At 46.2% G+C, this 12,730-nt stretch overlaps 1 protein-coding gene and 1 long non-coding RNA gene across 7 annotated transcripts in view; one reads left to right on the top strand and one right to left on the bottom strand.

The window, feature by feature from the left end:
• Positions 1–12,730, bottom strand: part of LOC131487471 (uncharacterized) — a 200,054-nt gene that overhangs the window by 26,031 nt on the left and 161,293 nt on the right. The window lies entirely within an intron of this gene.
• The window catches only part of IRAG1 (inositol 1,4,5-triphosphate receptor associated 1), a 121,805-nt gene continuing 118,045 nt past the window's right edge, over positions 8,971–12,730 (top strand). For 2 of the 4 annotated variants that reach the window (XM_058688221.1, XM_058688220.1), the window contains exon 1: positions 8,974–9,355. In XM_058688221.1, coding sequence (XP_058544204.1) covers positions 9,289–9,355 — 67 coding nt within the window. In that variant the 5' untranslated portion in view covers positions 8,974–9,288. Of the gene's footprint in view, positions 9,429–12,730 lie in introns of all 4 variants that reach the window. The other 2 variants (XM_058688215.1, XM_058688222.1) reach the window with 2 other exon arrangements.

Genomic DNA, 12,730 nt, shown 5'->3' with positions numbered 1-12,730 from the left:
AGATAATTTTCTGATGGATTCCCTATGGGATGTGTGGGGAGCTGCAAGTGGGGGGCCGTGAATGATTCACATTTTGAGCTTGAGCAACTTGAAGGATGGACTTGCCATTTACCAAGATGGAAAATGCTGAGGGGAGAGCAGGTATTGGGGGCTGCATGGAGTAAACTGGAGAAGTGTATCAGACGCCCAAGAAGAGGTGTTCGGCCAGCAGTTGGATACATGACTTTGGGGTTTGGAGGAGAGGTCTAGACTAGACCCAAACATTTGAGAGTCTTCAGACAGCATTTAAAATCATGAGCTCGGAGAAGATCCTCTTGGGAGTGAGTGCAGGGAGAAGAGAATCGAGGTCTGAGAAGTAAGCCCTGGAGCAGTCCAGCATATTAAGCATCAGGGAGATGAGGGGGAACAAATGCATCCCCCCGCCTTTCTTTCTTCTTCTTTTATGGTTATGAAAGGGAACTGTTCTATTTAATTCAGTTAGCCTTCATTTGAACAAAGCTGCTTACAAAACTTATTTTGGGTTTGCTCTTAAAAAGCGATATATGCTCTCTGCAACTTCAAAGTCCTTTAAAAAGGAAAAACACCCGGCTCTGAGCTGTGGAAGAAGGTCTCACTCATGGTGTAGTCATCGAACCAGCGAGTCCAATGCATCTGGAGATCAAGTTCCTCTCAGGATTAGTGAAATCAAGCTTTTGTTAGCATTAATTTAATGGTGGAATGTCAACTTGAAAACCTCAAAAATCTTTTTCTGCTTCACATCTCTTCCCCTTTTTCATCCAAAAGAGAAACTATGTAAGGCCAGAAGGGATAATATAAGAAAGCTTTGACCTTTCCTTTGGTGAGATAAACAATCTGTTGTGTCATGGCACCAGCACAGAAGTCCTGAGACTACAGACTGAGACTACAGTGTAACTCAGGGTTGTTTAGGGGAGGGCAAGGTAAGGATAGATCAATTTTGTGATATAGATCTGGGGTCTCAGTGGACCATGCGTTTTTTATGAGTCAAGTAATGACATCATTGTTCCAGGAGCCAATACAATTGTAGGTTGAATTCAAAGCAATCTGGTGTTCTGGCCATATGAAAATAGAATCCCCTGAATAAAGAGACTAGTGGCTGGATGACAACTAGCAGTCCCCTATACTGTTCTGGACTTTATAATGTGAGACAGACTTTGGCAAAGTTTGTGTTGTTTAGTGATGAGAGGGACCAGCATGGGACAAGAGTTTAAACAAATGACAAGCTCGTGGCCTCAGCTGTCACTGTCTTCATATATTGAAGGACTGCCAGGGTATGAGAGAGATTGGCTCTGCATTTCACCATTGGGCACAAGAGAAGTAAAGGAGAAAAAGTTACAGAGACCTTTCTATTGTTGGAATGGGCTGCCACATAGGGCTATAAACTCTCTCTCTTTTGAGGAATTCAAGTAGGGGGTGAATAATCAATAGTCAGGGATGTTTTAGAGAAAAGGTTCTTAGGTGGAGGCCTATGGATGAGCCTTAGGAGGTATGTAAATCCCATGAAAGTACATGTCAAATTGTATGGGCATGTTCCATTGTTTTTATTAGGCCCTCAGACCTAATAAAGGGACCCTAAAATGTTAAAAAGGTCTGCCATAGCAAATATCTTTAAGCAGGGTGGCCTATAAGACTGGTTGACCTCTGTGGTGTTCTTAGAGTAAGTTCAATGGTTCTAACTAGCTCCCCATTCCCTGGCAGAGTGATCCTATGGAAAGAGTATTGATTTCAGAGTTGGATAGAACTTGGTTTAACTCCTGGCTCAGTTACCCTGTACCTTTATGACCATAGGCCTGTTGCTTAATTTTTCTTAACCTCAGTTTCTTCGTTTGAAAAATAAGAATAATGAAAGCTATCTTACAGGACCATTGAATAAGGTAATACAGGTCACCTAGCACGACTCTGGCTCATAATGGGAGCTTGGTAAATGTGTGGTCTTTTCCTCACTCTTTGTCCATGACATCTTTTATCACCTGTCCCACCACAGTCTCTGAACAAGGACACCATATTTATCACATGGCCTCAGCTATGACTACTAGATTAGAGCAGGATACCTGCCCCTAGGGTAGTTAATGACTTATGATACTTGGCTTAAACAGACAAGCGAGGCCAATCAGATGCTTTTGAGAATCTGAAACAAGACAGTTGTCAGGTGGTTGTGGGGAGAACAGGGCTGGAATTGAGAGGCCAATATGAGCCATAGCAAGGAGAGTGTGCACAAAAAGGAGAGAGGAGAAGGAAGAGGAAGCAGATGTGTAGAGAAAGGGAGGAAGAGGGAGAGAGGGAATCACGTGGTTTGTGGGAGACAAGGATACAGACTTTAAGATAGGGTAGAGGCCTCAAGTTCTGATGGCTCTCTGCTCCCTTGAGGTCTGGGTGTACTTCCTTTCCTGTCCTCATGTTCTGTGGGGCTCAGTTATCATTGGCATGAGCCCCCTTTACGTTTGAGCCAGCCAGAGTGGGTTTCTGTTCTTTGCAACTTTAAGAATCCTGCATTTTACCCATCTGTCCTGCCATTAGGTCTGCTTGCATGTCAGCCTAGCTTGGAATTCTTTCTTTCTCCTTGACTTTCCCTGCTCTACTCAGCACTTAATGCCCCGCTGAATTTCCTCCTTCTCCCACAAAGCCCTTCCTGAGCAGCCCAGCACCACAGGCCTCTCTTCCCCCTAAGCTGCTTCTTTTTTTTTTTTTTTTGCTTTATTTCAACATAACTATGCTTACAGAAATACACTCATATTGGTTAATAGAATGCAATTTAAGTTTAACTTATCCTACACAATTTGGAGCAAAAACTTGGTACATGGTTTAAGCGTAAAAAAAAAAAAGATTTGCAATCTGGTTTATTTTTCATCTATCATAACTGTATATAAAAGATCCTCCCATCAAATGATGCTAAAGTAGGCAGCAAGAACCTTGAGAAATTAACCTTTGGTTTGTCTCGGAAAAATAACACATATTGCACTGTAAAAGTTTATAAAATTGGTGCAACAAAACATTGTTGTAATGTTTCAATGTAAGCTACTTCTTTGATGGATGTGTGTGAACTTGGGATGCAGGGGAACTCAGAGGAGGGGACAGACTCATCTAGACTTCTCCAAAGAGCAGTACTGCCTTCTCTGAAATCCTTTCCTGACCATCTCCCCTTTATGGGACTTCTAAGGTCACCCTGGTATCTCAGTCCATCCTTACCCACATCCTCCCTCCCTCTTCCCACACACTCATGTTATCACATGGTTGCTGAATGGATGAAGAACTGAGCATTACCTTCACATCAAAACCCTGTCAGCAACCCCTGCAAATTGGCTTCTGATCCCATCAGTCTGTAGACATGACTCTTTCAAAGTCCAAAATCTTGTTTACAATCTTCATCTGTGACTTCAGGCTCTCTAGAGACCCCTATTTTTAAGATTTATGCCATCAGTTGAGATCTCTCTCAAGCAACAATCTGGCAAGCCTGCATTTCTACCATCTTCGGGGCATCTCCACCTGCGCATCCCAACGGTATCTCAAACTGAACTCATGTCTGGGGTGCGTTGGTGGCTCAGTCAGTCAAGCATTGATTTCAGCTCAGGTTATGATCTCACGGTTTATGAGTTCAAGCCCCATGCCAGGCTCTGTGCTGATAGCATGGAGACTGCTTGGGATTCTCTCTCCCTCTCTCTCTGACCCTCCCCTGCTTGCACTCTGCCTTTCTCAAAAATAAGTAACAAACAAACAAATAAAAAAAAACTGAACTCATGTCTTCTTTAAGCAGTGTGCTCCTGCTCCTGGCTTCCCTGTGGCATTAACATTCTCCCTACCCATCGCAGGATCAAAACTTTTGAGGACACTATCCTTGCTTAGAACCCCCGTGGGGCTCCCGGCTATCATGCAGGTAGACCCAAACTCTGAAGCCAAGGCTCCTTCACAGTATGACCTACTCAGCCAGCCCCATGACAGAACCCCTGCCGCCGCATTCCCGAGTGCTTTTCCACTGCCATACTTAGGCTCACCCTACTTCTTCCTTTAGGAACAGTTTCCCTAACCCACTTGCCTCTTGAAACTTTGATCTCTTGAAACCTTGACCTTGCCTCAAATGCCAACTCCTCTAGAAAGCAAACCTTCCTAAAGTCCCACTTCTTCCTTGGAATTCCTGAAACACTTGGTTCAAGTTCAATGACCCCATCCTAGCCCACCCGTGTTCTTCCTCATAGAAGAGTTTTACTAGTGACATCTCATGTAAGCACACCGACAGATAGTTTGCAAATCACTTTCACATGCCTTAGATTACAAGTGTTCCTTCCTTTCTTGAGCCTCATACCATAAGCCCCTGGAGGGCAGGAGTCATGTTTTGTTTATCTCTGTAACCTCACTGCCTAGCAGAGGCCAGGAACAGGATATGTGCGCAGTGTGCTTCCTTGAGACAAACGGGTAAGTCATGCTCTTGAGGAAGAGTGGGGAAAGCAGATGACGATTTTTCCAGCATCATTCCCTCTAGAACTGGCCCAAAGCAAAGTCAGGGTACCAGGATGCTTTTTCTCCCCAGCCCATTCCAGGACCACTTGATTCATGGGTTATCATTTTACTGTCATTAGTTACCTGATGCTCATATTGTTTTAGGTTTGGCCAGTAAGAGCCCCTTCCTCTGTTCTTTGATGTCACCATCATTTCTGAGGCAGTTCCTTACTATTTGGCACAGTCAGATGTTCCAGGCTCTTCTCATACTTTCCCTATCCCAGCCCTCGAGGTACTCGTTTCTCCAAGGAATCCCAGATCCTTTCGTTGGAGAATGGTATTTACAAATCCAAATCTGTGTACAAAGTGTGTTCATTGTAACTGGAGCATGCTATTTCCAGACCTTCTCAGTGGGCAGAGCTAGGAAACAGATGTATGTTTCTGCACACACACATCTGTCTGTATGTATATAAATATGTTTATATACACATTCCCACCTGTTTATCTCTCTATCCCTTCCTTCTCTCTCCCCTTCTATCTACCTACCTGCCAATCTAGTCCATGCCAGTACCTACAGTTCCAACCCAGCACTGCATGGCTTATTCAATTTTCCCTCCTTTCTGTGTTTGTATCTCCCTCTTCTTATAATGAGAAACTTGATTCTCCTTATTAACATGTTTACTAATTTACTCAGCCCAGGGATGCACAGAAAGTACTTTCAAAATCGCTAATCCATATGGAAAAGAAATCTACTCAATATTTGTTTATAGTTCTTGTCTTCAATTCGCCTGAAGGCATTTGGTCCAAACGCTGTGTACAAAATTTACCCGAGGTAGTTCCTTTCCAGCCCCTTCTCTCCATAGACTGAATCATCTGCTTGGCTGTGTATCTCATTTCTGCCCTTGTCACAGCTGGATTTTCAGGTGCAGAACAGCAGAGCCCCTTCTCCATGGGTCACAGCCCCCTCCTGCCTCTATTAGGCATCCTTCCTGCATCCTCCCTCCTGTTGCCAGTTCCAGAAACGTCCTCACTAATGCCCCCTCCTATTCTCTTTGTGGCGTTTATTTCTTTTTAAGGAGTCCTTTGCTATTATTTCAATGGAATCCTGGGAGAGAGAGGAGACACCTTATGTTCCCATTCTGTTGTCTTGAACCCAACACCTGGGGACTCTAGCGTCAGGAAGATCTGGCTTTACAAACCAAGAGACATGGGCATGCTTGTTGACCTCTCTGTGTCTTGCATTCCTCATCTAGGACATGGGTGTGAGAAGCCCTACATCACATGGATTTGGTGAGGACTGAACTAGACCTCACATGTATAGTAGCTAACACAGTGCCTGGCACCATGTGCGGTAAATGACACCTGTCATTGTCATCTGATTGACACCTAGGTGTCGTTCCCACTGACTTGGCCACTTATTTATTTGCTTACTCATCCCAGGCCTACTAAGTGCTAGGCATAGCACAGAGTCTCTGAGCATACAAGGGGCAGGGAAATCTCAGTGTGGTCATCCCAGCTGTCAGTCCCTGAGCTGGCAGTGTTTTTGGCAAGATGCTGCTTCTCCAAGCTGGCTTCCTTCAGTCCCAGGATGAGCTTTTGGCCTGGGACTTTCAGACTTCTTCCCTGGCTCTGAGTCAAATGGTCTGTTGGGAGAACTTCCCCCAGCTGTGTGCCAGTGTATCTCTGCTGGGCCACCGCTTTAATGCTGAGGACACATGATTGTCTCTGATGGGAATGAGTGATGAGCTGAAGACTTTGGTAGAGTGAGGCCAAATCCCTGTGTGGCTCCAGGAACAAGGATAAAAATAGCCAAGTAATTGCTCATGCTCTTTTAAGGATTAAAAGTCAGCTTTCAGGCAAGCTGTGAAGCTCCATGACCAGGACAGCAAGGGACACGGTTCCTTTTTTAGAGCTTTGGTCAGCACTCCCTGTGCACTGCTGGCTTCTGGGCTTCTGCGATGCTATTCCCACTTGATTAAGGGGGTCACCTTCACTAGTCTATACCCCACACGGGCAGAGATGGGTCTAAGTTGTCCCTACCACATCTCGTCATCCAACACCAGGTCTGGCACTCTAAAGGTGCTCAATAAACATTTTTAAATGAATATATGAGCTGTGAGAGGCTATACTGTATTTTAAAAATAACCTTTAGAATACGATCTATAGTCTAGTAAAAGTAATGCACCAATGCTAACTTCCAGGTTTTCATATTGTACAACAGCCAAGAAAGATGTTACCACTGGGGGGAAGCTGGGGGAAGCATACATGAGACTCTTTGTACTGTTTTTGCAACTTCCTGTGTGTCTGTAATTATTCCAAAATAGAAAACAAAAGCAATGAAAATTATTTTTGGTTAGGTTCGTGTCAATACACTTTGACACTTGGGGGAGGCAGTGCTGGAAGATGATTTGATTAAATCCCTATTCACTGCAATGCATTTGTTTCATTATTATTTTTGAATATAAACATATGATTTATTCATATGATTCAAAACTTTGAATACATACATAAGGTATATAGTGGATACTTTCTGCCCCAGCCACTCGGTTTCTCTCCCCATTGGCCACTATTGTTAATGTTATTTGTTTCATATGCTGTTTTAGTGAGATTGTGTGCACACATACACACATGAACTTGTGACTTGTGTATGTGTGAACATAAGTATATTTGTGCATGTTTGTGTGTCTATCTATCTATCTATCTATCCATATACTGTTCTGTTATCTTACTTTTCCCACTTAATCATATCTTGGAGGCTTTTCATATCACTACACAGAGTTTCCTTATCCTTTGTTATGGCTGGACCCCATCATCTTTTTATGGCCCCCAGTTGATACACATTTGTGTCGTTTCCAATCCTTTTGCTTTTATAGACAAAGCTGCAGTGAATAATCTTGTTCATTTGTCATCTCCCAAGTGTGGGAGTGTGTTTGTAGAAAAAAATTCCTAGAAGTGAAACTGGGCCAAAGGAGATGAACCTTATAATCTTGATAAGGCTAAATTGTCTTCTATAGAACTTGTTCCATATTACATGCCCACTAGTAATGTGTTTTATGAAATTCTTGTACTAATTCAGTGATTTTAGAAGTTATTTGATGATTCCTTGTGAGTCTGGTGAAAGCTATGGGCCTGGACCCAAGAGAAACACAAATCACACAGTGTTTCACATACAATTTCAGTGGGCTCAGAAGCTCCCGAAGGCTATCTATGAACTCTAGTTTAAGACACTCTGGCTGAAGGGGAAAGAGCTTTTTAAGTTTATTTATTTGAGAGAGAGAGAGACAGACAGAGAGAGAGAGAGAAAAAGCATATGAGCAGGGCAGGGCAGAGAGAGAGGAAGACTGAGAATCCCAAGCAGGCTCTGTACCTGTCAGCACAGAGCCTGACGTGGGGCTTGAACTCATGAACCCGTGAGATCATGACCTGGGCCGAAATCAAGAGTTGGACACTTAACTGACTGAGCCACCCAGGTGCCCCAAGGGGAAAGAGCTTTAAGGCCAATCCACCTAAGTTCACCTCTTAGCTCTACCATTTCCCATCTGTGGAATGTCAGGAGAATGGTTTCACTTCTTCATGTCTCAATTTCCTTTTGGAAGGGAAGGTACAATAACTCCATTTTGTAGGGCACTACATGCTTTTATGTAGAGCATCTATTATAGAGGTTGGAATACAGCAGGTGTTCAATATATGGTTTGTATACACACCCACAATTTGCACCCTCATCACACACCCTCGCATGCACACAAGTATATATATATATATATATATATATATATATATATATATATATATATAGGACATACTTAAAACTACACTGTATAATGTTGTTTTGGATATACTTATACTACAAAAGTTATGTGTTGTTTATCTGAAATTCAGAGTTAAGTGGGTGTTTTGTATTTTATCTGGCAACTCTATCCAGGGCTTCTCTGAGCTGCCTCTGGCCTCAGAAGAAGGCTGGAGTCCCCATGTGACTTGCACAGAGTCTGGAGCTCCAGGACTTTGGCCCTAGGTGGGCACTGCATCCAAGGTGGGTGAGGAGCAAGTAGGGTCAGCATGTGGGCTCCAGGAGAGAGACAACCCGTCCTTGCCTGCATCTGGGCAGGGGAAGGAAACAAATTTGTGCCTGTCAGCACTGTGACATGCTGACACTGTGCTAAGCCTTCCCTATGGTCTCCTTTATCCCTCCTGCAACTCTGTGAGTGAGGTGTTATCACTGTTATCCCTGTCTTAGAGATGAGGAGACTGGGGCTCCAGAATGCAAAGTCCATGGGTCCGCTTAATGCAGGAACAGGGATTGAAGCCCCTGGGGCTGCTGCCAGGTCTGGAATTAGCTGAACCTACTAGGCCCTTCTCTCTGATAATCCCAAGGGTTTAAGGTGGGAGCAGCATCCCCCCCCCCCCCCCCCCGCCATGAATCTCTGGGACAGGAAGTGTTCCCAGTTTCTCCTGGCCCTGAGCCAGGGTCTTGTCCAGCTTCACATGCTTGCTGGGGATTCCAGGCTAGGAGGCAGATCTGCAGAGTTCTTTTGGTCCCTGTCTGGCCAGGACAGTGCCCAGCAGCACGAGCCGCCCATGGGCACTGCCCTCTGCTGTGTGGGTGCCCATGCGAGGCACTCAGGGCAAGCAGCTGCCTTGCAGGCCCAGTCTGCCCTGAGCCCTGGGGCTGGCTTGGTCAGCTTCCCCTGCCATTAGCCCCCTCAGTGGGGACACAGGGGGCTCCCTGAGGAGCTCCAGGCTCCAAGTCCCAGCCCCTCTAGGAGGAGGCGGTGGCCAAGGCTCAGCAGCCAGAGGCTTCTCAGCTCGGAGCTCCAGAGCCAGATGTAACATTGACCTTAAATGGTAAAAGCTCCCCAGAGTGAAGAGAGGCTGGCCAGAAGAGGAAAGGGGAATAACTCAGTTTTAGGTAAGTCATTGCTATATCCAAGAATAACCTGCTCTTCAGCTGGGACGCGAGGGAACCCTTATCCTCCTTAAAGGTACAAGGTGCTGGGATGGGGGCGCTTGACTTTAACTTTCAGGGGAGTTGGCTTTTTTGGGTGCCATTTCAGCTGAGTATTTTTATTGTTGCTGTCATGATTTTAAAATAAGAAGTGAATCTTGCCAGTCCTCTAACTTAACTAAACCATGCTCCGTCTGCTGCTGTTGGAAAGGGTGCACAGGCTGGGGTGAAAATGTGGGTTCTGAGTGGAGAGCCCACCCCCAGATTTCCTGTGGGCCCCTCTGGGGAAATAGCGGGTCCCCAGGTTATGCAAGTCTTCTGGGAAGGGCTTTCCCCCCACTGCCTTCTATCCCTTTCCCAGCTCAGCTCTGTGCTTACTCCCTCTGTCCTCCACCTCGACCTTGTGCTGCACCCCCGTCCACGTAGGACCCTGTGCTGGCCCAGCCCTGTCTCCATCCTTGAGCCTGCCCCTGTTTCTGTGCCTGCCCCTCCTGTCCTGTGTTCTGGTTGCAGCTTCTGTTTTTATCTCTGTCTCCATGTTTCCTTCTGTGCCCAGCTTTGCCCCCTGTGCCCTTTCCCTCCTCTCTGGAGTGGGTACATGTGCCCAACCTGTTTCCCTAGCCTGGCTCACCTCCAGGAGCTTGGTGTCAAAGCTATCGTATAGCACTCAGGCTGACTTCCCCCAAAGGAAAGGCCAGTGGACAGAGGGCAGAGAGGGGCCTAGCTGTCTTGTTTCCTCCTGCCCAGGAAACGGCTGTGAAAGCCTGGAAATTCTCTGCAGTTTGAGTCAACAGAGTGCAGGGTCTGGGGCCCCTGGCTAGTACTCCTGCCTCCCAGAGCTCCGCAGCTGGTGTTCTCTTAACACTCTTCAGGCTGCCTTTCGGGGCCCTCTCAGGGGGAAGTAAAGAAGCCACGGGCTTGTCGGGGCTGGGTCTCCTGCAGGGAGAAGGAGGAAGCTTCCCAGGACTGTTAGGCTGGAAGCACTAGGGAGTCAGAGTCTGCTAAGGATTCTGTCATCCCCACCAGGGGGCGAGGACACCCTCGTGGGACAGGCGGGGTTAATTCCCCTACAGCCTCCTGGGGCACTTTTCTGGGGAGGAAAGCCAGGTTAAGTGACTTGCCTAAGGTCAGACTGCTAAGGAAGAGCAGTGCTAGGACTTGAACCCAAGTCTGAGTCTAACAGCAGACAAGGCGTGAGTGACAGGGTACTCCCACCTTCAATAGTTTCTTGTGATTTCTGACCAAGTGAACGATACAGTTGTCACCGTCATGTTTGGTCATCCTGGATACAGTGGTGTGTGTGTGTGTGTGTGTGTGTGTGTGTATGTGTGTGTTGAGGGTGACTATATTCACAGCTGATGTACCTTTCTCTATGCTTGGTGGTAAAGTGGGACATTCCTGCATACCCTCAAAGGTTGCCTGGGATGTATAATCATGTACTAATTGCTACAACATAATCAATGCTCCCATAAACAATGTTTTTTGGAAGAAGAAGGGGAAGAAAAGCAAACACACTATTTTTAATACATCTAACACTGTTCTAAGCACATCCCATATAGTAATTTAGCTTCCACAGCCCTACGGGGCAGGGATTATTGTTACTACCCTCATCTTGTAGATGGGGACATTTTAGCATAGAGACGTCACACAGCTGGTGAGAGGTGGAACGGCATTTGACCCCAGTCAGCCTGTCTCCGGAGGCTCTGCTGTTAACCACCATGCTCTATTCATCTCCACTTGGTACCGCTTCTGAGAGGGCAGTGGGGAAGCCCCAACTGTCTCCTGATGCTCTGTCTCAGGCTTTCTGCACATGATTTCTTGTGCTCTCCTCAGTAACGCTATGAGGGATGTTATCTTTGCCCAACTTTACAGGGAGGACACTATGAGTAGGGGATGTTAAATGACTTGTCCAAAGTCACCCAGCCACCCAGTGCCAGAGCAGGCAATTTAGTATCTTGAATGAGGGTAGTCAGTGCCATGTAATACCTTCTTCTTGGCACTGATTCTCAGGTGGACCAGTGGGCTCATGGCTTCAGGGTGAGGGTTCTAAGTCTCCATGTGAGGAAGCTGGATGATGCCTGATGGGCTGAACCATAAGTACGGTTCCCAACTTCTCCAGTGGCCCTGCCTCTTTCCTTCACGTCTTGGTAATGAAGGTGGGTGGATGTAGCCCACACCTCCAGCAGGAGAAGAGACAGCCCTGTGAGGGCTGAGACCTTGTCTCATCTCCACTGTGTGCCTGCACCCAGAATGATGCTGGGAAGGACTGAATGTTCAAGGATCAATTTGTTTTCCTTATGAAGAAATGGACATAATGCTCACAAATTGTGTTCCAGTTAAACAGGGCCCTGGTTTATTGTGTATGCATACCTGATGATCAGATTATTTTAGCCTGGTAAGGTGGGGGTCTCAAGTTAGCCACCTCTTCCCACCCTGGCCACCTCTCCACGGAGCCACCGGCCTGCCACTCAGACATCAACTGAGGGGTTGTGACCCAGGAGGAGCAGAGTCCTGGATGGGTGGGAAGGAGAAATTTTGGAGGTCAGATGTTGCCCCTGCCACTTGGGAAGCTCTCTGAATCGATGGGAGGGGGATAGAGAACTGAGTTCTTGTGTGGTAAATGTAAAAGGAAGGAGAGAGAAAATTGATATAAATGAAGCCCCTCATGAGATGCTTGTGCCAGGATCTGTGCTAGAACGTTATTTCATTTAATCCTCACAATAGACACGAGGCCGCTGTGGTAGAAAGAGATGGAGTAATGTGCCCAAGACTACACAGCCCGTAGTGGTGAGCAGGGATGTCAGCTCAGGCCACTTGGGTCTAAAGTGCAGACTTCCTGTGTTAGATCCACCCTGCTTCTAGTTAGTAACACGCGACTTGGGGAAGTTATCAAGTGCCACAGTCCACACGATGCCAAAATCAAGAAAAGAGGGAAAGAGATATTGTGTTTGCCCTATAGACCCTGGAGGCTGGAGCCTGAGGTTCAGGGGACAGCTCAGGGCAGCCTCACTGGATGGAATGCAGAGGCAACATGAGCCCATGACCTTGTACAAGCCCTGCCTTCTCTGCAAGGGCTTTCTCCAGAGAAGAAGGAAAGCAGATGATGGTCAGCGAGGAAACCTCCTTCCCAGTGGGCCACAGCTGTAAAAAACAGTTTTCAAAGTATGGGCTTAATCGGTTCTGGTTACTTTCCTCCTAGTACTATTTTATGTATAATTCTTATTCATTTTTTCCCTTATAATAAAAGAAATATATGTTCCATGCTAAAATTTCTTGGGAAATATATAAATAAGTATAAACAAGAAATACAGGGGCATCTGGGTGGCTCAGTCGGTTAAG

The sequence above is a fragment of the Neofelis nebulosa genome, chromosome 10, assembly GCF_028018385.1.
Source record: "Neofelis nebulosa isolate mNeoNeb1 chromosome 10, mNeoNeb1.pri, whole genome shotgun sequence".
NCBI classification, from domain to species: Eukaryota; Metazoa; Chordata; class Mammalia; order Carnivora; family Felidae; genus Neofelis; species Neofelis nebulosa.
The sequence above is the reverse complement of the archived record's forward strand: the minus strand, read 5'-3'. Positions and strand labels throughout refer to the sequence as shown.